This window comes from Talpa occidentalis, unplaced genomic scaffold (genome assembly GCF_014898055.3).
Source record: "Talpa occidentalis isolate TD23 unplaced genomic scaffold, MPIMG_talOcc4v2.1 talOcc4.9, whole genome shotgun sequence".
NCBI lineage: Eukaryota > Metazoa > Chordata > Mammalia > Eulipotyphla > Talpidae > Talpa > Talpa occidentalis.
The window spans coordinates 110,635,165-110,662,879 of NW_023605305.1; the positions used below are offsets into that span (position 1 = coordinate 110,635,165).

The window sequence follows — 27,715 nt, forward strand, 5'->3', positions numbered from 1 at the left end:
CCTGCTGGATCAGAGGGGTCCAGCTCATAGCCCCTGAGAATCCAGGGAATGTTCTAGAAGCTCCAACGTGGTGTCGACCCATCCACGTGCCTTTTCTCTAAAAAGGAAAAAGCAAATACTTGCTATTACTGCTGACGGGTCAGGGCCTCGATGACAAGCTCAGAGCTTTCTGCCGTGACCTTGGAGAATCATGCCACCCTCTTCTGGGCCTCAGGACTGGGCTCTGCCTACAGCCGCTTCTCCTGGCAAAAATTGAGGTGAAGGTGCCTCTGGAGGAATGCGAGGCCTGAGCGCCAGCTCGAAGGATTGCTATTGCAATCAGAAGGCGGCCGGAGTCAGAGTTCCAAAGCGCTTTGAAGGGATGCCAGCTCAGACACATGTTTCCAATTAACATGCGCAATCTTGAGACAGTGTGCAAGTTGCACTTTCATTATGTCAAAGTGAAAGGAATGGAGAGGCATGGTGAGGGCAAGATAAAGGGGGGGGGGCCGCCGGCTGAGTCACATTGAACGGTGGCACCCCATCTTCACCTGAGTGGACCTGGTCTCCAACCCAAGTCAGTCCCTGGGGCTGGGGTGCACACCCATTCAGAACCTGTCTTTTGCCTACTTATTTTGGGGGTCAAGAAAACCCTGCTGATAAACTGAAGAGGTCCCATCCGCAGAAGCTCTTTGACTAGCTCTGACATCTGGTCTGAAGACAGAGATTTTGTGTGTGTGTCCACTCGCTAGGATTTCATAGTGATTCTTTGAATTTCCCCGAGGTTTGCATTTATAGGTGTAGCTAGTTTTTGGCCGGTTTGTAGCCGGAGACCGGATGAGGTGAGAGAATACAGGCAGCTTCTCTCTTTCACCCAGGCATGGGCAACCTCTTGGTTGGGTTTGGCCTTGTTTGTAAATCTGAAAGGAGCTCCAGCACAAACAATAACCACTCAACTTCTTTTTCCAAACATTATTGGAAAGTTGTTTCCTTCAATAAGTCTTCCCTGGTTTACTCCCCACCCCCCCACCATGGTGTCTTATCACTGCAATATTATACAGAAAGTTTATTTGCACTGATTGGTGTGTTGCTCTGTGTTTCTAAGTCGGTGTGTGGGTGCATGTGAGTGTTGAATGTCTGCTTCTTGGCTGCTGCTTAGCTCTCTGGGGCAAAGTATTTGTATATTGGTTTGTTTGTGGGAATATGTGTATATATAACTGTGTGTATTTTCCTGTGTTTCATATACAGTAATTTACTATGTGCCAGGCACTGGATGAAATGCCCAGCAGTTCAAGAGAGCAGGTTCTATTATTATCACCCATATTTTCCATAGATGGAAACTGAAGGGCTGAGAGAGTCGGTAATTTGCCAGGGTCGCTCAGTCAAGCTAGTGCTGAGGCCAGCCTCTGAAGGTCACTCTGCTGACAACCACACAGTGGCCTCAGGAAGGAACTCAGACCATTAACCCATTTATTGCTGGCGCAGGATAGGCACAGATGGGTGGGGGAGGGTGGTGATGGTGGCAAAGAAGGGAAGTCAATTCTTCCTCATCATCCTAAGACCTGGATTGAGTTCCTGCCACGCATAAGATTGAGTCCAGGTGCTGGGGATACAGCCTTGATTCTAAGGCAGCCCTGGTTTGGAAGGCTTGTCCTCAGGCTGCTGCTGTGGGAGGGCCTGCCTTACCTAATCTTGGCCTTGGGCCTCCTGAGCCATCTCCACAAACCAGGTGAACCTGGAGAGGGCCAGAGCGTTTCCATTGCCCCCCTCCCACCAAGTGAATTGGAGCAAAACAGAGCCACGTGCTGGACACGTGGAGCTCCCAGAGCCAGTGGTTTATAAACTTGCCAAGGGCTGGGGGAGTAAACACATCCGGGAGAAGCTGGAACACTTCTCTGGCAGTGATGTGTGCAAACGGAAAGCACAGCTTTCTGGCACTTTCCTTTAAGGTGCTCTTAGTTTTGGAACCCAGAGCTTGTTGAGAGCAAGTCCTCATAAACCTCTAAGCACCGTCATGGCACGTGGCAAGTAAGTCCTGACGATGGCTGTGTGTATTAGAACTGCTTGTTCTCCCAGAATAAACTATGAGACATCTCTGCAGCTGTCTGCATGCCAACCTCCTTGCTTGTGAAAAGCTCTCCCACCTTGTTTAACATCCTTTCAAGGTTTCTCAATCTTGAATTCTTCTTTTCAAACAAAATTTTCCACCTCCGGAGTGTTAAGCACTTGCGTAAAGGTGTGTGTAGGGTACAGTATTTCTCAGCTCTTTCAGAAAAGTTGTATTGTTTCCATTTCACAGATGAAGGAATTCAGAGAAGTGAAGCAACTTGCCTAAGGTCACACAGCCTTAGTAGAAGTATCTTGCTTATCTGCAGACTCCTAAGCCCATGCTCCTAACCTGCTGCTCTTGCTCTTCCCTTCCCAGCCTGCACGCCACATCTCTAGTCCATGATTTCCTCTGGCTGGAGCTTCCCGCACCCAGTCTGTCCATCTGCCAGCAAAGGGTGAGTACCGGCGCGGCTGTTACTTTAGGATACATTTCCCGCCTTACTCTTGCAGAGGATTTGACCGTTTACTTCCAAATACTTGGTTTTGCTTCATGCTCATAAGTCTGGGACACAGGAGTGATTATTTTCATTTCACAACTGCAAGAACTGAAGTCAAAGAGGAACTGCACCTTGCCAAGTTTGCGGAGTTAGGCATGGGGGAGTCGGGTCTAGAGTCTGGAGCCTGCATTTGGACCATCACACCATACTGGCTGCTTCTTCCGTCTGGGGCCCGGGGCGCATTTGTTCCTTTCGGGCCTGCAGAGGAAAGGCTCTGAGGTCACAGGGCAGAGCTCGGTCCCCGTGCCCCGGGGGCCCACGCCTCTGCTCCGAGGAACCGGTCCTTTTCTCCATGGAGCAGACAACAAGGGGTCCTCTGCACTGAGGTCTTGTGGCGCAAATGCAGGGGGTGCTGGGGAGACCGTGCTGAGGCCCTCAGGAGGGACATTTGTGCATTTCATGGGACGAACATCATCAGCCTTGTCTGCTGCTGAACCTCCACATCTCTACTGGCAGGAGAAGCAGACCTAAGGGAGGCTGGGGCGCCGGGAGGGCTGGGGGCATACCTGGATTATAAACCGGAGTTGGGCATGTCGCCCCGTCTCCCTGAGCCAGTTTTGCCTCAAGCTGAGGCGGCCTGAGCGTCACTATGAGGGCTGGACTGTGTCAGGCTGGAGAACGGAGTCTCCGCTGGTTTTCTTTGGCTTGCTTGAGGGCCACTCTCTGGCGAGGATGCTAGGGGAGAGGGATGTGCTCTGACCCTCTGGATTTCTGGGGAGCCAGGCTGGAAAGCCTCAGTGAGACAGAGGAGGAAGCCCTCGTGGGCCATGCAGCTAGCTGCCTCTTCCAATAAATACCACCGGTGATTGTGAGCTGGTTTACAACGGCTGCGAGGGTCTCGGGCCCTGGTGAAGCAGGTCGACCTCTTCAGGGGCAGCCTGGTGGGCCCGGAAGCCAGAGCTCCCCGCTGCGGGGGGCCGGGAGGGGGGAGGGCAGAGTCCCTGCTGCAGGGACCATCAGGCTCCGGTTGTGTTTGGAGTCTGTTCAGCTGAACTGCTCTCCCCAAGCGTGTGTGGACACTCTGGCTCCCAGGCTGCACCGGGGTCTCGGCCCACAGGGAATGTTGCCTTTGGGCAAGGCTGCAGGTGCCTGTGGGGCAAAGGAGACCTCCTGTCTCCTCACCCTCAGCCTCCACCCTTCCCTCGGGCTGGTGGGGCGGGTCTGGGGTGGGGTGGGGGTGGGGGGGGTCGTTCATGTCTAGAAGGAGACTCCGGTGCAGGAGTTGTGATGCCCCAGCCGGGACTCTGTCTCTGGACTCTCCGTGCTGGTGTAGATGCCCCCTGGCTGGTGGCTTCCCAAATGCCACACTCACCAGCCAGCTCACCACCTCCAGGCCCAGCAGGCCTTTCTTAGAAGAAAGGACCCCCTGGAACTGTTTGAGGAGGGGCAGGAAGGCCAAGGTCACAAAAGCCACAGACACAGGTCAGTAGGAAGGCTCCCCCCAAGTCTTTATCTGAACAAATATCTCAGCACAGAATGTTCTGGTTGAACATAAATCTGAATTCCAATTGCAGTAGCTTTGATAGGAAAAACAGGGCACACTTCATCATGCAGTTACCCTAATCAAATGTCTCTGGAGCCAGAGCTCACTCCGTTTCTGATCTGCCCTATTTGGATAGAGTTGGGGGTGGGGTGGGACAATGCGGGTTCCGGAGGAATGAATATGAATATGACTGTCAGGTTTTTTTTTTTTTTTAACGAGGGACAATTTGGGCCTGTTCTCTTGAAAACCAGAGTAGACATTTAATCTTGGGGGAAAGGAGATGGGTAAGAAAGCAAAATTTCTATTTCAATGAAGTGCTGTGTCTGGGGGATAAAGGGTGCCTTCGGGGAAAACACACCCCCCCCAAAAAGATTTGGGGGCAAGCTGGGTTGTCTGTCTGTCCCCTGGGTCTCTCTTGCGACTTCTTGACAAAGTCAGTGTTGATAAGCACAAACTTCCTGCCCCAAGCAAAAAGGAAATTACCCCAGGTGTTGGGTTTCTGGGAGGCAGGGGGATGCTGATGAAAGTGACTGACAGACCTTCCTATTCGTTCTTTTTCCTGCTTCCCTCCTCCTCATAGCTCTGCTCTCCTCCCTGGGGTTTGGCTTTCTGCGAGGGTGGTGGGTTGGTGGGGGCGGGGGATGCAAAAAGCCTTTGTTCCCGGTGACTTGCCCCACCTCTGCCTGCGCCTTCCTGGCCTCTTTGTGTTGGGGTCACCCCATTTATCTGTCTTTTCTCTCCCTGCCATCTTCCTGGCAGGCCCCATGCCCTGTCCACCTTTGATCTCTGCGGAAATCACCTAATTAGGAATGAAAACATTTTCAAATGGTCTTTCCAGGCAGGGCAGGCCTCTGGCTCCCCTGAACACAGGCCAATGTTGGGAGCAAGTTGCCGGGGGGCCACCGTGGTGGAAGGGTGTGCGGGAGGCCCTAAGTTTTTCTGGGGCAATGAAGTCTTGCTGCAGGAAGCCACCGGGGATAAATGGAGGACTGGCCTTCAGAACTGGGGCGCTCTCAACATGAAACCAGACCTACCATGGCAGGCCTCATGCAATCATTTTGTTATAGTTCTTCCAGGCAGCTTTTTAGCAAAAAAGCAGGTCTCTCCCAAGCCAGCCTCATAGGTCTTTGGTGCAAATATCCTTTGGTCTGGAGAGTGATCCCTCAGGTCCCAGCAGGGCCTCTGTGTGGGGGGCCCCCTGATGCCCAGAGTGAGCACTTCCCAAGAGGTGAAGCAATCAAGGCTCAGGGATCCAGGCTGCAGGGCAGGTAATCCTAGGATTAGAAAGTGCTGGCTCTGGAATGCAGTGCAGAGCTGGAATCTAGCAGACTTCCCTCCCTAATCATGCCCAGTTTAGGCTAATATCTGAAACCACTCAGTCTTCCTGAAGCTGCAGGGCTGGCTGGGGAGGGGTGGGGTGCCACGTGCGCCTGGGAACAACTCACCCTGCAGCACCCCAAGACTTGCAGGTGGTCAGGCTGGGAAAAATGACGAGGGTACTGGAAAGAACTGCTAAGCAAATAAATCTTTTCTGCTAAAGGGTCTTGGGCCTGGTGCAGTAAATAATCCAATGCAATTGTAAATAACAAGTTTGCTTACTCGATAAACCTATCCTTAGAGAGCTTCCATCTGAGTTTTAGCTTCTCTAAATGAGGTTACATTTTAACAAGGTCGGATAGCTGGCCAAGCTGATTTATCTCTCAAAGGACATCCCCGAATGTCCATCTTTCCCCCTTTGTCCAGCAGTTTTACAGCAAATAGTTGTGCTTGCTAACCAATGTTATCAGTCTAAGACGGTTGTGTATAAAAGAAATCTTTGTCTCTAGACAGGTGCTCAGCCCTTACGGGATTACCCAGGTCTGAGACCTCAGGCTTGAGTAATAAAGCTTCTCCTGACCTCACCATTCCTGAAGTACCGCTTGTTCTTCCTTTGCCTGGGCCAAAGACTAGAATTTATTTCTGCAACATTTTTTTGGTGCGGGCAGAGTTGCAAACTAGCACACCTCCCTCCCTAATCATGCCCAGTTTAGGCTAATATCTGACACCACTCAGTCTTCCTGAAGTTGCAGGGCTGGCTGGGGAGAGGTGGGGTGCCACGTGCGCCTGGGAACAACTCACCCTGCAGCACCCCAAGACTTGAAGGAGGTCAGGCTGGGAAAATGACCAGAGTACCAGCACACAGTATGCTTCCAAAAATTTAATAAATAATGATTTTTAAAACTGTATAAACTATAAATTACCATGCAGCCCTTATAATTTAAAATAATTTACAGGTTGAGGTAGGGAGGGGCCCAGGAGAGTGTGGAGGGGCGGGAAGGGGGCTGGCCTGCAGGTCAGGTTCGCCTCCCAGTCTTGCGGCTGAGCACACACACGCAGGCCGTGTCGATCCGGATAAACCTCCAGGCGGCCTGCTTGCCTACCATGGTGAGCGCCTTGACGAAGGTGTGAGTCGTGGTGCAATAGGAGTTCCAGTGCTTGGAGTCGATGCCCCGGCACCCGCTGTCCACGGGATTGGGGTTCCGGCACTTGGTCTCGAAAAAGTACTGCTTGAACACACTGTTGTTAATGTTCACCTCGCCCAACACCATCACCTCCTTGCCCTTGATGTCCGTGGCGGTGGCCTTGTCTCCCACCCACACGCTGACGCTGTCGCACACCGAGAACTCCCCGCGGTGGTAGATGGGGTGGGACGGCAGTGGTGGCGCCGATCGCTTGCTCCTGTGAGTCCTGTTGAAGGAGGCGGCGTCGCCGGCCTCAAAGTCCAGGTCCTGAGGGTCGACGGCCACCGGTGGGGGCTGCGTGCTGAACAGCACGCGGGGGGAGCGCAGTCGCCGCTTTTTGAAAAGTTTGGGGTCCACAGTGATGTTGCCGGTCTGCCCGGCCACCCTGGCTGCTATTGCACTGGCCGGGACGCTGCGGACTCTGCGGAGGGCCGTGTCGAGGGAATGCTGAAGTTTAGTCCAGTGGGCTTGGGGGCCGGCGTGTCCTGCTGGGACATGGCGCTCTGCGCGCGGTTCTGCCTGTGTGCCGATCAGAAGAGCTGTGATCAGAGTGTAGAACAACATGGACATTACGCTGAGCACCTGCCGGGAGACAGAAACCAGTTAGTCTGTGGCCCTAGGTGTCCTGCAGGGCTGCTGGCCCCTCCGAAGGGACTTCCCCAGACCAGACGATCACAAAGAACTTTTGCCTGTGGGCTGCGGCCAGGAGGACTCTGGGTTTATCACCCAGATCGGGTCACTTTGACAGTAACAACGCGGCCGACAGGCAGGCAACAAGGCTGCAGACTCCGGGGCTGGCTACCCCATCTGTGGGTGAGCTTTTCTGGGAGTGGACACAGTCCCCCAACCCTGCCCTGTGGGTGGCAATGAACTTGGGTGCACCACTCACAAGATCCCTTGAGTTCTCTGCCTGCCAGTTTGAGGCCCCTGCAGGCAGGCGGGGTGTGGCAGAGGTGCTGTGCCCAGGAGCAGGTGAATTCAACACCTCTCCCGGCACTGTGTCCTGCTGGGTGTCTGAGTCCCCTGGGAGGGTAAGAGCTGCTGAGGATTCCTCTCAGCTTCAGCAGCAGATATGCCCCCTCAGACAGCAGAATGGGGACAGCTGTCCAAACCCCTGTTTTGAATCCATGAGGCATGGCGGGGTGGGGGGGGCACATCTTAGCCAGTCCAGCTATTCAGCCACCAGCCCTCACATAGAAACGTGATTTGAATAACATTTCTTCTTTGTGTGACATTTTTCAACTTATCAGATGCATTTGCTTCTAATTTCTTATTAGTCTGTGAGTTAGTGTTCCCAAGAGTCAGTGCAAGCCATGGAGCATGTGCCCCCTTGCACAATGGGTGTCCACCAACGGCCACCCCCTTGGTCACGTAATTGTGCAAATAGTATTTTGAGCTCAATTCTGGTGAGTGCCTAGTCACACATGACAAATATAAATATATATATATATATATATATATATATATATATATAGAGAGAGAGAGAGAGAGAGAGAGAGAGAGGGAGAGAGAGAGGGAGAGAGGGAGAGAGAGACAGACAGACAGACAGACATGTACCAATCATCACCTCTGGGAAGCTTCACCTAGATCTTCCTGGTAGGGTGAAAGGTTTGCCCGAGAGAGGAGTTTCAAACTTCCAGTCCTACACATCCCATCTTTTCTTCCCCTGGCACACATCATTTTGCCTGCTGCCCGCTCTTCCATTCTGGCACAGCTACCACCTTCTCCTTCTAAAATCACCCCAATACTCTGGTTTCTCTTCAGATCATATAAATCTTTCACCTTTTACTAAAATCACCCCAAATCAACAATGATCACTTCTGCTTCACACCTTTGGAAGTGTGTGCATGAGTGTGCATGTGTGTGTGTGTGTGCATGAGGAAAACAACTCTGTACTGGAACTGGGGTGAGAAAACTGCATTTGGATTTCTAGCTGGGCTACTTGTTAATAGAGGGAAGACACTGCTTAATATTTCTGAACCTTTGTTTCTTCATTGATAAAAAGCAGGTAATAAACACTATTCCCAGGGGTCCAGTTAGGATTAAATAGGCGCTCTCTCAATCTGATTTAATGCTGAGTCAGTTCAGTCTCCTGTGGTCAAGGATTTTATCTTCTTCAGTTGTATCGTGGCTTATTCCCTCTCCAAGCAAAACTCCATCCACAACTTTTCATGGTTTCCCTCCCCCAGGCTTCTTTCAGTGCATCGTGGTTTGAGTCTGTCTTTCCACGGACTGCAAGGACCTGGAGGCAGAGCCATGCCTTAGCCACTCCATCCCGGGGCATGCACCCCCCTCATCTTCCTTGTTGCATTGGGTACAACCTTCTATGGCTGTGGATAATTGTTTACAGGTTTGTCTTCTTAAGAGTGCTTTAGAAGCTTGCTCTTTGCATTTAAATATCTTTGGGGCCATGTGCAATGCCTGGCATGTAGTAGGTCCTCAAAAAAAAAAAAATGAAGAGAAGAGTGACCAGGGATGGCCAAAGAAGTTTAGCATCTGCCTCCTTTCTACCATAGTTCCTGGTTTCTTTTGAATGTTGTGCATATGGCCACATAATACATTCCTAATCTGTTGAAAGCAATGCATTCTCCTCAATGCTGTGCTTGGATTCAGCTGGAAATAGACAGCTCTTTGGTGAGGCACCAAGAATAAAACCACCAAATTCTTTTCCCTTTGGTTACTTTGAAAAATGTCTGTGTTTGCTCCAATTCTGCAGCTGGCCACACAGAGGAGGTGGTGGCACATCTGGACTCAGACCACCACTGGCTTTGTTGGCTAATGGTCTTGAGATAAACATCCAACCAAGTCTTACAGAACCGCTTATTCAGTTGGCAGCTAATTTAAGTCCTTTCCTTGTGCTTCTTCATTTCGTTCGTCTTCTCAGTATATGATATTATCTCTCATCAGGTAGAGGATGCCGGAAAAGATAAAACTGAAATTCATCCCTTTACATCCAAATCAGTAACTTAGAATTTGGATAGAGAAATGAAAAAAAAAAATGGCTAAAATGGAAGGTTTTGATGGAGTTTTCTGCTTCATTCTATGGCTTCCCTATTGGTGAGCGCATGGTCTTCTACAGTCTGCTGAAATTTCTGTGCAATTGATGCTGCACCAGGATCCCTACGCAACTTCCCTTTTTTATTTTATTATTTTATATAATTCTTACATCATTTTTCATTTTTGCACAATGTAAGCATTTTCATTTTGGTTATATTCCCCATACAATTGCACCCCTCCCCCATACAATTGCACCCTGTGTGTCTCTGGTTTATAGTTACTTGTTGATTTTGATTTTTTCTTTATTATAATCATGCTCAGTGAAATAAGCCAGAAAGAAAAAGAAACATACCGGATGGTCTCACTCATAGCAGGAATTTAGAAAACCTAAATAAGGGACCAGGAAAAAGACCAAGAGACAACTTTCCTTTTGAAAGCCAGTTCCGAACCTCCAGCTTCCCAATGGGTAATTCTCCATGAATATTGACATTTTAAATGTAAGACAACCAAATCTAAATCTTCATGCTCATACTCCTCATTTACAGTAACCATGTTCCCCTCCTACCCCACCTTTGCTCAACAGCAGCAGCCCCATTTAGGACCACTTGCTTCACAGAGTAGTTCTGTAGCTACTTTCTCTTGTAAACATCTCTCTTAAACTTGTTTCTCCACACATTCCTTTTTCTGTTACAGGAACCACCATTTCTTCATTCACCAGTTCCAAAGCTCAACTCATCAGCAAACTTTCCTTTCTCCCGCGCCTTCTATCCAGCCTTCTGCTTCAGTAACATCTCTTGAAAACACTTCCCATTCTCACCTCTGTGGTCCTAATTGAGGTCATAGAACAATCTCCCAACCAATGTCCTATATTTATCTCTCGTCTCCCAATGTCTATTCTCCACGCCCTGCCCCATTTAACTTCTAAAAGCTCTGCTCTGGCCACAGCATCCTGCTTAAAGGGCCCAGTGGTGAACCAGTTGTCCGGTCAGCCAGTAGGACTGTCCACCCTGCAGGCCAGGCCCCGTCCCCTTCCTATGCCCCTCACTGAGTCTGCATTGCAGGCAAACAGCTCCTCCAAGGCAGTGCCTGCTCTGTGCCTCCCTGAGGCCACGCTAGGCTCAAACTCTGGTACCACGCATCCCCCATGGGCTCCTCTGCTATCTTTTCTGCTGCTCCTGTTGCTTGGAGTCCTTCCTGTTATCTTTCAACACACCCTATTTTCAGGCCAGCTTTACTGGGGAGCTTCTACTGTTTCCCAATGGACAAGTTCTGTCCCTCTCCATCCCTCAAGTCATCTCCTAACGCTCCCTTGGGACAGCTATGTTCTTTTACCCTCCAGCCTAGAGGGCTAACGACTGAAGGCAGAAAAGCGTCCTGTTCCTCTTTATTGTATCCAGGTGACCAAGCAGTTACAGGTACCGCCACCTCTAAGAGCCGGTGACCATGCGGACAAGTCTCCTTCTTCCTATGCTTCTTAATTGCTCCATCTGAGACGAGATGGCTAAAGTATCTTCCAAGTCTGACATTTCTTGAGTTTAAGCGATTCCAAAGTTTTCTGCTAAGCGAGTACTTTGTTCTGCTGAACTGGCTTCACCAAGTTCCTAGAGCCTAATGCTGCTTCTCAGTTTGCTGTCAGGGTGACGTGTGCTCCCTGGTGGAATTTTTTTTAAAGATTTATTTATTTATACAAGAACTGGGGTACAGGCCAGATGTGCAGGAGGATGAGAGGATTCACCAGAGACAGAGCGGGGAACAGAACAGGCAGACTGACGAAATAGACTGCTGAGGGGAGCAGTGGGCACGACAGGAGAGATTTGCTACGCCATGTGGGACCCTCGCCGGTTGGCTGGGATCGAACCGGTGCTGCAGAGGCTGTGGAAAGCTTCACTGCTCGGTGCTCAACCGCCTGCATCACCAGGGGAGGCCCCCTGGTGGAATTTAATCGCATGGAGATTTGCATAGTGGACAGACTGTTTGCTGATGATTTGAAAATGCTGCAAATCCATCTCTCATTTGGGTTCCAAATGAAAAGATGTTTAAAAAAATATTTAACTGATTCATAAGAACACGATCCTTATAAGCCTTTAAGTTAAAAATTATTTCTTTGAAAAAATCATCGATAAATGAAAAGAAAATGCTGGTGTTTTTCCCAGTCTAGGGATATATAATGCAGAGAGCAATTTACAAAAGAGTATGCTCTTTCCTTAAAGTGAAGAAGGAGGAGTTATTTATTTATTAAAAAAAAAAAAAACAACAAAAAAACAGCCTTCAAGCTTTGCTCCTGAAGGGATGACAATCCTGGCTGGGGCTCTGCTTGATGACTGGCCGGGAAGAAGCAGTTAGTGGCTCATGAAGAAAATGCCCTGTTGAGTGGTGAGTGCTCTGATTTTGTCTCGCTCCTCCCAGCATGGAAGGGAAATGAATGGAGGGGCCACTTGCTGCCTCTTGTCCACTCTGACGGGCTGCCCAGCTCTCCTGCCCTTTCCTGGGCTGGTCGTCCATTCTGTGGATTTCAGTGGTTCACAAGCTCCAAAAATGAGAGAAACTTCCTACACCAGGTGATCTCCACACAGATGCCGGCTTCACCTGAATAGACGGGGGGCTGCAAGGCAGAGCCACGGAACTGGCCCAGATAGTTGTGCTGGGAGGCTGGGGGCGCTGGGGGAGAAGACTGGCAACTGTGTCTTTGGAGAAACATTGCAGAAGGGAGGGAGCAGGATCATTCCAACCTTACAGGGAGTGGCGCCAAGAGATCTTCTGGACTCTTTGACTTGAGATTGGATCAGCGAACCAGGGTCACTGACTGTTATTGGTGGGGGGCGCGGGAATGTTAGAGGAGGTGGAAAGACAGCCTCCTGCTTCCTCTCTTCCATCTCCCTCACCACATTTTGAGAGTGGTTGAGGGTCATTTCTTCTTCTACTCTTGGCTTCCATCCTCTCTCAGTATAACCAAGCTGCTGTCTTCCGTTGTAAAGACTCAGAGGAATTTTGTGGCTCCTCAGTTCCCCAAGGAGGTAGAATTGAGGCCGCAGCAGAGAAAGGCTTTGGCAGAAGCCAGGGCCTCTGCTGGCATCGCCCAGACTGGGTCGCGTGGACTGCAAGGGACATCAGGTATCAAGTCCAGAGGTTTCGTGCGTCAGAATCACCTGGAGAGTTTGCTAAACCACAGACTGAAGGGCCACCTCCAGGGTTTCTGATTTAACAGGTCTAAGTGGGGTGCTGAGAATCTACCTGTCTCACCAACTGCCAGGTGCTGCTGCTGCTGGTCTAGAGGCTTCGTTTTGAGACCCACCAACCAAGTCCAATCCTTGCAGTTTAAAGAGGAGAGAGCTGACCTTGGGGAGGCTAAGTGATGGGGTGTGCAGTGCCTGGCATTGCTCTGCCAGGCACCTTTAAGAAGAAAGAGCCTGAGGCTACACACTTGGTTACTGATGAGTCCTGGCTGCTTTTATGCTGATGAAAATTCCATTCAATTGACTGTGAGTTTTATCTTCCTTAGGGCACAAATCCCACTATCAGGGAACATTTGGATAGTTAATTAGCTTGATGTCTAGTTTCTGGGCATCGTGTAGACTTGACCCTAAAGCACTTAAAATGTTCGTGATAGAAATATGCAGCCGGAAGCACTGGCAGGTACAGGCACCTGTGGATCGTTGGTCTTAATCCAGGACAGAGTGGGAACAGAAACCACTGGCATGAATTCTTAAAATGAATGAGGTGAGAGTGTATTTCTCATCGTGACCATTTATTGGACATAACTGTCTCATTAACTGTCACACACCTGGAGATACACCTATTGTTCCCGCCATATAGATGAGGAAGCAGAAGCAGGAAGTGTGAGTAACTTGATGGTAGAGGTGGAACTCGGGGCCTGGCTTCTGTCTCCAGCGCTGTCTCTCCCCACCCTCCATTTCATGGCCAAAAGCACGAAGAGGGATCAAGAACCCTTTGTCTCACAAGAGCTTGGTGCTTAGACACCCGGGGCTGTGTGGCGGGTCTGGCCAGTGCTCTCTGTATTTGAGGTCCTGTGTCTATTACTTTGGAGGTGGCAGATCAGATGCTTTCTGTGGTCCCAGGAGGCCAGGAGCCAGCCTGAGAGCCTGAAGGACTGGCTCTCCTAGGTGGGGTGGGGGAGCCTCATATGTGCTGGATCACTGGAAGGCACCCCACGCCTTTGCTGATCAGCTGGATGTCATGCCCCTTCCTCAGCCTGGGGCACATTTCCAGCTGATCTGGCCACTCCCAAGCCAGGAGCCTCAGAGACAGATGCCCCATAGGCGCTTACCTCAATGTGGCCAGGACAGAAAGCTGCTCCCTTGGAAAAACCGTTATTGGGTCCGGACGCTGAGCTGAGTTTGGGTCCAGCATGCCATCTAGTCCCCTGGACTGCACGACCAAGGGCCAGGACTCTGTGGAGGACAAGGCTGGTATTAGATGGGCATGTCACCACATTCTCCAGCAGAGGGACCACTGTCCCCTAGGCAGGAGGGGGGAATATGTTAATAGGACAAACCCCATTCCCCTGGGGTCTGGAGTTTTACCAGCATCAGGAGCTAGAGGCCAGATATTGAAATTTCCGGGGTCCTGACCTTGTACAGACCTATGGTGGCACCTGTCTGTCACTCTTGTGCCAAAGCTCTTGGTTTCTGCCTGGACACCATCCCTGGGAGACCCGATGCCCAAGGCAGGGGCTTCTATGCTCACACCAGACTCCTGCTGACCCCCATACAGCATCAAAATGGACTAACTCTGTATGTTACACACACTGAGATGTCATAGACCCAGCTCTGGAGCAACATGACAAAGATAAACTGTAGAAGCAAAAGTCCTGACAACTGAGGACAAACGGGTGCTTTGATGAAGATCCAGATGAGTAATGGCAACAAGTACGTCCACCTGACCACTGGGCAGATGCCAAGACTCATGCAGCACGAGGACAGGAATCCCAGAGAACCATGCCGTAAGTTAAGTTTTAGGAATCAGAAGCCATGGAGATGATAAAATAGAGAAAACAATTCTGTTCAGTTTTAGGTTTTAGTTCTTGAAGCAATAGAAAGTTTCTATTCTCATTCCTATAAGCCACGCACACACATACACACGCACACACACACACACACACATAGGTGCTTCATTCATTCATTCATTCATTCAATAATGTTTCCCGAGTACCTGCTATACTCCAAGCCATGTTTGAGGTTCTGGGCAGCAGTGAATAGACAGATATGGTCTCTACCCTCACGGAACTTACAGTCTTGTGTAAATAAACATGACATCTTCAGATTCTTTATATCCAGGAAGAAAACAAGGAGGGCATGATGACCCAGAGGTAGTAGGGTAGAGTAGGGAGGGGCCGCTTAGGATGCTAGTGCAGGGTTCTCGGAGGAAGTGGTCTTCAAGTTGAGATCTGAAGGATGAACAGCAATGAGGGCGAGAGTTTTGCAGACAGAAGGAACAGCACATGGAAAGGCCCCAGGAATGAGATGTAGGAAATGCATTGGAAAGTTGGAAGGATCTAGCTAGGAGCTGGCTAGGGATGCAGCCAGGAACTGACTTTATCCTAAAGGCAAGGAGAAGGGAGTATGAATTAGACTCAGTAGCTTTAGGCATCTTTGATTTCCCTCCTCCATAGGCACAGATGATATCGCTAAGGTCTCCTCCACTCTCATCCTCTGTGAGATTGTGGGTGTACACGTTGTCAGTCTGCACCCCCACTGGGTACTCGAGGAACACTTTCCTTGCCAAACACTGAAATTCATTTATTTCATGACTTGAACACTTAAACTTGCAGAACCTGTGCATGCCACGTGTTAGGCGCCAAGGACAAAGAAGATTAAGACATAAAATTTAATTGCCAAGAGCAAATTCTCTAGAAGTGAGGAAAGGCAAACATGTGAGCAAGCATTTAAAGTACGATGTGATAAGTATGTACACTTGACAAGATATGGAAACATAGAGAAGGAAGGATGTGTTTTATCTGACCAGATTAACCAGAGACATATTTATAGAGGAAGTAACATCTGAATGGGGTTCTTAAGGTTCTAACTGGACAAAAGGATGGAAAGACATTACAGATCCCCAGAGTTCAAGAACTGGCTAGAGGTTTAACAGGTTTAGTCAGGGGCTTGAGGGGAGGGTGAGGAGTATGTGATAGGCCTAAAGTACCAGTAGGTGCTCATGAGCCCACCTGTGGAGGGGCCACTGATGGTAATGTCCTGTGTCACACAAAAAGCCTCTACTTTTAATCTATGCAATAAGCAGGGAAGTAAGACTGACTCGCTGCAAATATTCTGGATATTTGACAAAGCAGGAAGGTTTTCAGTCTTGATGACTGGAGGAGAAAGTTGATCTAAGTAAATAATTCCACAACTCCTAGGCAGATCTGCTTTCTTGAGGTATTGGCTCTAAGTCAACCACAGTCGGTTTCCTAGCCCTGTGCAGGCAAACTCTGGATCCCTCCCTGGTGTCCTCTGACTACAACCTGCCTTGGTGAAGGCCAGGGCCCTCTGCGTCACATGTCTGCCTGCAATCTGAGACACTGGCTACCATTTCCCAAACCTTTGGCCTTCCTTACTCGGGGAAGGAAAAGGTGATTTGCCGCCTGAGGCAGCAATTCCCTCTCTGAAATACTGAAACACAAAATGACTTTCAGAGAAATTGCTGTCATTGTTTTTAGTGCCTTGCTGGTGAAGGTTGGGGCTCTAAAATTAAATCCAATTTGAATATCACCAATTTCTAATGCAAGGATATTAGGGACAAACAACCCAAATACAAACCTATTTTTAAATCCCTGACTGTTCTCTTGGGGTAATCACTTAATCAGACAGTGCTCACACTTCTGACAATGCAGGGAAATAAGTTCCAGCTCATCTCAGGACCATATTCTCTTTGTCTTTATTGGGCACAATGGAATCTGGTTGAAATCTAGACCTGGGCAACCTGGGCCTGGCCTGGGTCTCTTGCTCTTCAACAGTGGTTCTCAAGGGTGGTCCACAGTAATACCAGAAATCTCAGAACTAGTTAGAAATATGGATTCTTTGGCTTCACCATAGACCTATCAAATCAAAAATTGTATGAGTAAAACCCTGCAATCCATATATTAACGAGTCCTGCAGATGATGCAGGTTAAGAACCATGGCTCTAGAGGATAGCATACCCATGGGGTGAGGACAAGGGAGGTGCCTACCCAGAATGAGTCTTCTGTGGTGGGCCACGGCTTGACTGTAACTTATCACACTATCATCAACGCTGTGTCTAGACCATGCTCCCTGGACCTGTGATTCAGAACCTCCTTCCAACCAGCCCTAGTCTGCCAGAACTGGATGTTCTTTTGAAGACCTCCTGAGGTCTGTGTTGGGGTTGCTTCAGTGTTTCATTAAGTTTCTTAAGATCTCAAAGGTATTTCGGTCAATTTCAGCCAAGAAAATTAGATTTAGGGCAAAGTGTGCCAAATCCAATCAAGAATTAGTTCCCGGAAACTGCCCCTGCTGGACGTTCATTAGGGAGTGATGGGCATCAGCCATAGTCACGGAGAGTCTACCTTCCGGCTCCTACTTCCTTCTGCCCTCCTTTCCTCAAATCCTTAAATCCTAGTCAAACCCCAGATTAACTGGGGAGCTTTACAAACCTCTGATGCCTCACCCACCTCCCAAGATTCTGATTTAACTGGCTTGGAGAACCCCCTGGTTCCCAGCATTTGATAATGCTTGCTAGGGTGTCAAAGAAAAGTCAGGGTTGAGCATCATAGCTGTATGGGATGATTGGCAAACTTGGCATTGACTTTGATGAGATAACAATCAAGAGGACCTATGAAGCAGTTAATATATTTTAGAAACTATAAAGTACATGCGTGCTCACATTATAGGCAACAGGATGGTTGAGGACAAAACTTTCAGACTCTGAGGCTTGTTTCATTCTCCCCTGCCCCCGCCCCCCGCCCACCCCAGTTGTTTGTGTATAATTTATGTTTGTGAATTGGAATTTTCACTATTTGCACGCCACTTAAATGTCAGTCGGTGTTGAAGCTACGGTTAGCTCAGTATAATTAAGCTCAAGGATTTGTTGACATTTTTAAGAACAAAGATTTGAGGGCGCTTGACCAAAAAGAGCTCTTGGACCAGTCTTCTCATGTCTCTGAAGCAACAGCTAGTCTAAGAGCAGCTGATACCACAGCTGATACCTTTCTCCTAGCTTCTGCTCTGTGGAGTTTTGTGAGTGGGAAAACTGACTAGGAATGACAGCCATTAAGAATATGTTGCAGGTTTCTCCCACTATGGGAAGTAGAACATTCCTATTTTAGTATGACTTGGTAGGTTACTTTGGGGGTCTGGGAATGTTCAAGACTTTTTCCATAAAACTTAATGGCAATAGTGTCCCCAGACCCCTCCCAAAAAACCTACCTAATCATACCAAATAGGCACATTCTACTTTTGGATAGCAGGGAAACCAAGGCATGATAAAATTATCAGTACTATGGCTAGGATTTTCATCGCCACACCTGATCTCCTCAATTCTCTTCTCTTTCGGTTTATTCTTACCCCAAGTGTATACATAAGAGAACATTTGAAGTCTTTTGCATTGCCAATCTGTTTTCCTAATTTTTAGCCCAGTCAAAAGCTTTCTAGTATGGAATATGACCAGGAGCTGACTAGGAGCTCTTTTTTTGGGGGGGAGGGGAGGTAATTTTGGCCCTTTTGAGATGATTTGATGTGTTTTAACTATTTAGTGGTTTTGGCACATGCAGTAGGAAAACGGTGCACTGAGGAAGGCATTACGGTTCAGCAAGACTGTGCCCTTTTCTCCAGAAAGTTCAATGCTAACAATTCTAGAGTGCCTTGTCAAATTTCCCCAGAAGAGAAAAGGCCCTGTGTCTTTTTGGGAGATTCAGGGTAAATTACAAGAGCCTTCCTAGCATGTCCCCAGAGAGTTAGGCAACTCAAAGAAGAAAACTTTATGATTGGCTGACCTTGAACTCCAGAAGCCAACAGCATTTGCTATGAAGGTGCACAGCCTCCTGGTGTGCACAGCAGGCGCAATCCACACGTACTCACCTGCACAGCCAAGACCCCAGAGAGCTTTTCACAGTGTGGGCATGATAATGGCATTCACATGGTAGAAGAGAAGACATCTAAACACCAGCAGCCTTCCTTACAGAGTCCAGAGCTGTGTATTTTTGCAAGAATGTACTGCAAATAACAGTCCCTGCAGGATAGCACATCCGCTTAGTAATACTAATGATATATCTATAATCTATATTTGAGTGCCAAAAACAATCCAACAGTTTTTCAAACTTCTTTGTGACCCTATGAAAACATCTTCTAGGCTCCAATTGGCTGATCCCTTAAACCACAAGAAAAAGAGCCATCTCAGCAATGTTTTGGCCCTTAGCTGTCTGTTCTTCCCATACTTGGGGCTAAGAACAGAGAAAACGATTGAGGAAAAAAAGGAAACTCTCAGGTCGGTTGTCAAAGATTAGATCCCATTATATGAGCACCTACCGAGGTCCCCAAGTCCACTGCAAACCTCAGGGGACTACCTGCACCTCATACATGAATGAAAACAAGTCACTGCCAGTGAATACTAAGTCGATCCAAGTCCTTTATTCTATTTGCTTTATGGGATTAAATGTCCTCCGCTCTTCTTGAGCTAGGTTTTTCCTCTCAGAGTGTGGTATGTTTCCAAGCAATAGGTCAAGAGACGGTACATAAGTCTGTAATGCAATTCAGATGTGACTTCAGAAATTAAGACAAGCTAAAGATCCATAGTCCTAAAAGAGACCAGGAAAAATCCTGGCTTAGCAGACACACAGAGTTCCAGGGCTTTAAAAAAGACAGGCAGGCAGGCCGGCAGGCCATCCTTTCATTTAAGAGGGATAAGGGATGAACAATGCAACTTGAACGTAAGGATTCCAGTAATACGTCACCCTTACTTGTTAAAGTGTCCGTGAGACGAGGCCATTTCTGTTGAAGCGGTTGGACTTCAGTTTCACTGCAAAATTGCTGCACCTCAACCACCCTGCATCCAAGAAAACACGGATCACAAGTAGCCAGCACCAAACACACCCCAGGGCAACAGAGTGCCCAGGACGCGTCAGACGCCTTCCCGCGCTACCCGCCCTGGACTGACAGCTGCCACCGCATCTCCAGCTCCCTTGCTCCACAATGACATTTCCTGGCTCGTCTGCCGACTTCACACCCAGAAAATCAGACTCAAGGCATGAAAGAGATAACTCAGCCAGCGCTGCCCAGACATGCCTCACATGCAAATCCTGGGTAACCCGAGGCTGAGATGAATTTATTTCCATGTGTGTGTTTGTCAGGGGGCTTTTGTGCTGGTTAAGCTACTTCCTGTGCAGGGTTTTTACCTCTCCCCGTCCCAAACGGGCTCCCACCGCGAGGTAACATAGACGCCTAATCTGATGGGGAATGTCATCGGTGGTTAACTATAATGAGGGGCTATTTGACGGGCATTTTTCAGCTTATGTGCAGGAGTTGCGTCTAGTTCTTTCGGATTGCAGGAGGAAAGGTCAGGCGAGATGAAAACCTGCTGTCTTTCTGAAGTCACTTGATTCTCATATAATTATCTCAGAACGTTCCCAATCTTCTAGTGTTTCTTCTTTTAGGCTTCATTTGATCATGATTTCATGACCGAAAAGAGAAGTCTGCATTGGGGAAATTTACTCCAGCGCTAACAAGGGGCCCACCGAGGGCCTCTGTCCCTGGGGACCCAGAACAACATGGGGAGTTAGAAATCCCGAGGATGAGGGAAGAGAGTTTTCCCTGGTTGATCACTGCACACACGTGCACACACACCCTGAGGCACACACATGCACTGAGAGAAAGAAAACTCATGCATCTTATTACTTTTGAAGAGGTAAGTTTGGATGGTGAAGAATTTGGAAGTATAAACGAATTTATTTTAGAACCTCAGTTGTCATTTTATATAATTCAAGATTACTTGGTCCAGATACTATTTTGACCAGCAGCCTATCCAAGGTCCTGAGACCTGGGTCTGGCAGATCTCAGCCCCAGTGCTTACCACCTCTATGATCGTTAGCAAGTGACGACCTCTTAGTGCCTCCTCTTAAAAGTTGACATCATTATATCTTCTATGTTGGGTTATTGAGAGAATTAAATGAAACAAGCATTTAACCCAGTGCCTGGCAGCCAGTGGGTGGTACATAGTTCTACCATTCTTACTCGTGTCATTAAAGATATCTCCCTGAAATCAGACAGCGAGTTAGTGGCGCTCTGGGTGTGGAACTTGAAGTGGTGCCTCTCGTCCTTCCTGGCCGTGCACATGCGCCATGGCCTCGTCTGAGCAAGTGTAGACGGCGCTGTTCCATGTGCAGCTGCGGGACGATTAGCAGCAATCATTTGCCAACAAAGATGCTAAGTAATGCGCAGAAACATTTGCGTTCGAAATGATCCCTTTTCTTCATCCACGTCGCAGTCCCAGGAAATCAGGAAGCTGCTCCAACTGGGACTGTAGTTTGGGGAGCACAGTGGTCTTGAGCTGTTTCTAAAACTTGCCAGGCCCTGTAGAGTTAATGGCATCTCTGGTTAGGGTAATGGCTGCTTTGCAGGGAGAGTGAAAGACAAGGTGAATGCAACAATTAGATATCCTCATGGTCACATTTATGCTTGGCTATCCAGGAGTTTGGGGCAAATTTAGGCATCTGTTGGCGTGTTAACTTCCCGAGTCTTAGGTATTTTTCTACCTGTGTAGCTGTCCTCAAGCAGGTACTTAGTGAACGCGTGTTGACCAGAATGGAAAACTCTCACACAGCTGCATCGGCTTATTCAACCAAAATAGATCATCAGTGCATGTGATATCAGCAAACAAGTGGTCCCAATTTATATTCCTGGGTAACTAGGTGAGCCCCCTTTCACTTTGACAACCTGGTGTTTTATTTGAGAAGGGTGCCCTTGGCGGGCTGACAGGTGCATTGCGGGGAGCTGCGAATCTCAGCTCTTCAGCAGCCCCTCATTCCGCCCTCATTCCAAGTGCTAAAGCACAGACACAGGTGTTGTGCAAAACAAACTCCTCCCTATTTCCAGCTTGCTTATTTTTCTTGTCCAGCATTTCTTCAGAGAAGGCTACGCTCCAAGCCAGCCTCTGGTTATATTGTGCAATCTGCTGGGATGGCAATCACCTCATTGTTTAGTTACAACCCATGAAAAGATGAAAAAAAGAAAGCAAAAAGCAAAGCACACACATATAGAACCAGGGTGGAGGCTGTGTGATGATAATGAAAACCATTTGTTAGCATTTCACTCCTCTCTTTGTGAATCAGCCGAGTCGCTGGCACGAGGCCCCTGTCTGAGGAAGGATCTGCACCTCCAGGCCTCCTGGGACTTCTCTGCCATGTCCAGCCTGGAGTGTCACCCTTTGTCCCCAGGAAGGGGATTGCTTGATACACTTCCCCAGCTCCCTCCTGATTCCCTCACAGCCACCTGGCCTGGCCCCAGAGTTCACCTCTGCCCCAGGTCACCTCCCCTGTTGTGACGGGCACTGACCAGGTTATTCTTCAGCTCTGCCTGAGCCAGACTTTGAGGTTTAACTGTGGGAGGGGCTCCCCTCTTTGCTTGCATTGGGGCCACCCGCCTTTCCAGGGCTGTCAGGACTCCTTTTGAACTCTTTGCACCTTCTTTCCATGGGCCTGATTTCTGCTTCTCAAAACAGAACTTCAAACTTACTTTTATAGGATAGAAAAGCAAAAAATAAAAATCTCAAAAGAAAGCAAAACAAATTTCAAGAGGCTCACAACCAGTTCACAAAAAAGTTCACAACCAGTAACAAGAGTGTAGGTCTGCCTAAGCATGTCTGTGTTGCTTGCATTGTCCCGTAGAGAGGAATCACCTCGAAAGTCTCATGCTGGGGTTATAGGCAGAGACCAGTAGCAAATGCTCTGTGCACCTGTGCTCACTAAGTCCTCTTACCTAGGTGGTCTCGCTGTCTCTGCCTACCTCTCAGTCCATCACAACGTATATCCAAGTCAGGTCTCATGGTCAGAAGCAAAGAACAAGGCAGCATTATCTCCAGCACCACCACCATCATCACCTCCTCCACCATCACTGCCCCCTTGGTCTCCACCACCCTCCTGTCACTACACATCACCACCATCACTCCAACTTCCACCAGTTTACTGTCACCGTTGTCTTCCCCACCATGAGTTCTGCCACCCTGATCATCCACCCCATCACTACTGTCATCACCACCATTACTATCAGCACCATCCATAGTCATTACTTCACCACCACCACCAAAAGATTACCGAACACTCTGTAGTGAGGGAAGTCTGACCAGTGTTCCCCAAGGCATCCTCTTGGCCCATCAAGAGAATCAGCAGTTGGAAGAGAGCCCAGCCTGGGGGTCATTTAATTAGCAGTTAAATGAATCATTCAGGTCCACGTGGCTCCCGGCTGAGACGCAGATAGAGTTGGGTCTAGAATCGATGTTCCTGCTTCCTCTTGTACTTTATCCTGTTTTCCACACCATTCGGCTGATTTTTCTTCCTCCTGAGGTTGTTTTTGTATGTGCTAGCTCTGTATTTCCAAGAATGTAAAGGATGACATTATTCAGCTTGCACATTAACAAAGTTGTCTCCAAAGAGGAATGTCTCAGGACAGCACATGCACCCGGCACACGCACAGGGCAAGAAGAGACTGTACCGATCCTGAAAAAGGAGCCAGGTTCTTCCATTGCTTGAGGCCATGGGTTAAGGGTAAGTGCACACATGTTGCCAATCATCTTTGAGGTTTTCTGTTCACATCTGAAGACAGGTGGCCTTGTGCTAGGCCCCTGCGGGGAGGGGAAGCTGGTCCTGACACCCCCCCAGCTCCAGAAGGAAGTTTTCTGACTAGTCCAACCCACAGCACTGATTGGCTCCTGCTCCTCTGAGAATTAGGGCCAGACTCTGAGTAGGGCTCTCTCCTGTCCTTCGGCCCCAGCAGGGGAGGTTGGGGAGCGCTCTGGCTGCTTCTCCTGCTGCATGTTCAGACTGAGGGGGAGCTTCTTCCTTCTGGGTCAGTAGGGTGAGTGTGCCAACACTGGAAGCTGGTGGGAAGAAGGGAGAGGAACAGAAATCCCCCATAGAACCCCCTTAGGCCTCTCCCTTAGGCTGTCTGAGAGGCATTGGTAAGGATAGAATTACCTATATGTTAGGTTTAAGCCTAATGTAATACGTATGATGTATTAAAATAAGTGAGATAATATAGAGCATAACCTGTGGGTTAGGAAATACGGCTGCTGCCACTAATAACACTTACTGTGTGTTTGTGTGTGAGGTACCGTTTACTTACTAGATATTCTTTTAAATACTTACTAAATACTTTTAAAAAATAGTTTTAAATACTTCTCAAATACTGAAAATCTTCTGAGGAGGTCAGTATTATCCTCATTTTACAATTAAGGTAACTTCAACTCAGTATGACGTGGGACGGGCACTGTCACTGCTTAGTGAATGACACCCAGGCCCCAGGCCCCCTCTCTGTGATCCACTACCTCTCCCCTACTCCAGGCTCTTTCACATCTGACCAAAGGAGTGACAGTTTTGTCTTCTGCGTTTTGTACTGAGGGTTGATTTCTGCTTCGGTTACATAGATAACATACAGGTAGGCCTACACAGATCCTATTCTGGAATGTACCTACTTGCTTTTAAAAATTTAAAAATTGTTGATTTTCTAATTTACAAAAACCCTGATTTCTCCACCCATCTGTCATGAGACTCCCCTTGTTTACAATCCTGAAGGCCCCACAGACCACACTCCCTCCTCACTGAAACACTCTAACCACCAAGAGACGAGTTCTGGAAGGATCCATTATCCTGGCAGCAACGTGGGCCCAGAATTTGTTTCATACTGAGCAATTTGTAGACATTGGTAGGTGGTTATTCCACTTACCCTCCCAGATTTCTGAGATAAGATTTCATCTTAATTGTGCGACAATGGGAGAAATCCACAGCAAGCTGAGGTCTCCTCACTTTGCACTGGGAAATGATTCTCTGTCGGTTGGTCTTTTGGGTGTAAAGACCAAGGCAGGCCAGTGGTGCCAAGTGGAGTCCGTTAATATTTCCATTCATGGACATGCAATAGAAAACCATCTCCTACATTTACAGGAAAACATCGAATATAATATCTTTGTTGAACTTAATCAGAACCAGAGTAAAATTCCAGTCACCAAGAATAGAAACTTACCCTAATGATTTCATTTTTAGTCCAAAATATACAGTGATTTCTCTGCCTGCTCTGTTTGTCACTTTCTAAAACAAGAAATCACCAAGCTCTGACTTTGGTTTGAGGCACGCGTGGAAAGCAATAAACACTGAACAGAAATGCAAAGCGATCAAATGTCGAGGGTCCTCGGTGGATGAGCATTCAGAAGTGGATTCAATTTGTGAATTGTTGACTTTTTTCCCCCAGAATTGTGTGAGTCACTCAATCAGGGCTCAATTGTCCAGGCTTCATGCTCTCAGCAGAGAATACCTCATAGCACAGAAGTGAATGAGAGGCCAGAACGCGAGGCTGAGTTAGCCGCGAACAGTGACTGTCCCCTACAGGCTAACCGTGCCATTCAGCAGACACATCAGCAGGGCATAGTGGCCGTGAGTTATGTGACTTGGCCCCCTGCCCACTGGGAAGCACAGAGTATCTGAGTAAATGCTGGCATTGAAAATGGCCCAAGCTCTGAGGTTGGATCTGCTGCTTCCGATCAGGGGCCAGCCTGGGGCCAAGGGCAGGCTAGGGACAGAGGGACAAATGCTGATCTTACTTCCCATCAGCTTGGAGCCCTGGGGTGCTGCAGACATGCAGGGACAGGCCCAAGCAGCTGGAAAAAGGCCAGCCTGGTACCTGCAGGCATCAGGACAAACTAAATGAGCTGGGATTCACTCTACACTTAGAAGACCTTATGTCATCAGAGAGGAAACAGAAGGGGGTTGGGGAACTCGAGAAGGAAGCACAAGGGTCTGACAGGAGAAGAGAGAGGGCAGGCAATGATGTTGGGGAGTGGGTAACACAGAGGGGGAGGAGGAGAGAGACCCCAGGGCAAAGGGGTGATAGCAAGGAGAAGGAGAGGAGCCAAGAGGGGAACCAGAAAGAGAAGGACATGGAACAGGCAGAGAACGAGGGAAGACTTTGAAGTTCTCAGCTCCAGTGAGGGAAAGAAATCCCTGCACGATCACAAACCGACTCACACTCCCTGGCTCGGCTGGCAAATCCAGGGATTTCTGGATTTCCCTGACAAAAAGCCAGCAACAATCAGGGCCATTAAAATAAGTAATTTGCCACCCCCTGTCCCCGCCACCAACCCCAACTGTATTGATCTGGCTTCTCGGTAGCCTCACCAGATAGTCCTGATGGTGTCTCTATGGACAGCCTGTTAGAATATGACTCCTGCGGGAAGAATCCCAAATGTGAGCCCAAACCCAGAGCTAACACTGCCTTGGTCGATCGGACAGTGATTTCATCTCGTGGGCTCGGACCCGCCACATCCCAGGACGCAACATCTCCCCAAGAAGATCCTTCATCACGGAGCGGCCGTGCTGGGCGAGCCAGGCTGACCTGCAAAGTAGACGAGGTGGATGAGCTCACCCTTCTCCCGCTCCGAGCAAACGCCCTGGGAGAGAGACGGTGAGTAGAAAGGACAGAAAGAGACATCGGGGAGCCGGGCTTCCCACTGACGCGCGGATCCAGCTGGAGCTGGTTAGAGCATGAACTCTGTTTAATCAAATGCTCTGTCATTAATAAACCCCAAACCAAATCCAAACACAGATAAATGAGGATGTACTTGTGTTTCTCTGTCAGCGCGACCGCGGCTGCGCCAGGTGCCATGGCAGGCCTGGGGGCAGCCCTGGGGCGGGAGGGGTCAGGGCTGCTAGTCAGGGCAAGGCCTCTGCCCGGTCCACAGTCCTTCTATTATCCGCCTGGCAAGTGCTAAAGGCAAGCCGGGAAGGCAGGGTGTCTGGAAACCACCCCCTAACAAAAGTGACAGGATTGGGGTTGTCACAAATCCAGGAAAGACTTCCCAGGGGGAAAGAATTGCTCCCCATCCCCCTGGGCTAATGGGGCAACCACAGAGGCAGGTGTGAGGGGTGTCCAGCAAGAGGAGCAGCCCCTACGGTGCGAGAGGCCCTGTGTGAGGGGGTTTCCATTCAGGCTGTGTGACCATCAGCCTCTCACACAACAGGATTGCATTTTAAGCAACCAGAACAAATAAAAGAAGGGAGAGATGGAAGAGTAGACAGAGAATGAACAGCAACTTAATAGTTAATCATTTAGCAAAAATAAAAATGATTCTTCGGATGAATGAAACAGGAATGATTCGTCACATCTTTCGACCAAATGAGCACAAGAGAAGAGGACTTGAATATCCATTTCTTCCTCTGGTCGGTTCCCACTGACCTATTATGCTGAGTCTGTGGATTTTGTGTTAAAGATTTGTATGTTTTATACCATATGGTCTCTTGCAAGTCAACTACTTTCTCTGGTTCTCAAGCGAAGAAGAGTAATCCTTTCCTACATCGGAGGAAGATCTAGCTGGTTGGATTTAGAGAGGTATTATGTCGTTCTCCAATGGAGGGGGGCGTCCGACAGGGTTTTGGAAAGCAAATTTGGCTACACTTTGCAGGCCTGTTACACATCAGGAATGTGATCACACGGGATCTGAGAGGAATGCTGGAGAAGAGAGTCCTGTGGGCAGGGAAGGACACACAGAAGTGACCTCGGCCCCAGCCGCCCTTTGCACAGACCCGTCAGCCTGCTGGCTAGTTACTCATCTGACTGCCCTGCTGAGGCGAGTGTCACACAAAACTGCTCATTTAGAGATCCTAGTCTTGATAATATGATAACAAAACTCACGTTAGATACATGCCTATATTAAAGAGAGATGGAAGAAAAAACTAGAAGAAAATACAGGGAATGCTCGTTGCAGTTGATGTAAAGGAGTATTGGTGATTTTTGTTCCAGTCTTGATACTTTTCTCTAATTTATGTATTTTGCAGTGAGCCAAAGTGACAAGCTTTGCTAGTCAGAATAATGTATTTCAAAATATGTTGACAATATTATGTTTAAAAACTGTAGAAATGTGGGCCTCCCTGGTGGCGCAAGGGTTAAGACGCAACTTATGAAGCTGTCCACAGCCACTGCAAGCTC

At 48.6% G+C, this 27,715-nt stretch overlaps 1 protein-coding gene across 3 annotated transcripts in view; it reads right to left on the minus strand.

Annotated features, from left to right (window-relative positions):
• Positions 1-6,252: 6,252 nt before the first annotated feature.
• NGF (nerve growth factor) overlaps positions 6,253-27,715 on the minus strand; it is a 47,506-nt gene continuing 26,043 nt past the window's right edge. Inside the window, exons 2-4 of one of the 3 annotated variants that reach the window (XM_054690924.1) lie at positions 19,492-19,577; positions 13,852-13,975; positions 6,253-7,151 (exon numbers count right to left, since the gene is read on the minus strand). In XM_054690924.1, coding sequence (XP_054546899.1) covers positions 6,402-7,151; positions 13,852-13,975; positions 19,492-19,520 — 903 coding nt within the window. In that variant the 5' untranslated portion in view covers positions 19,521-19,577 and the 3' untranslated portion in view covers positions 6,253-6,401. Of the gene's footprint in view, positions 7,152-13,851; positions 13,976-19,491; positions 20,296-27,715 lie in introns of those variants that run through there. The other 2 variants (XM_037500081.1, XM_054690925.1) reach the window with 2 other exon arrangements.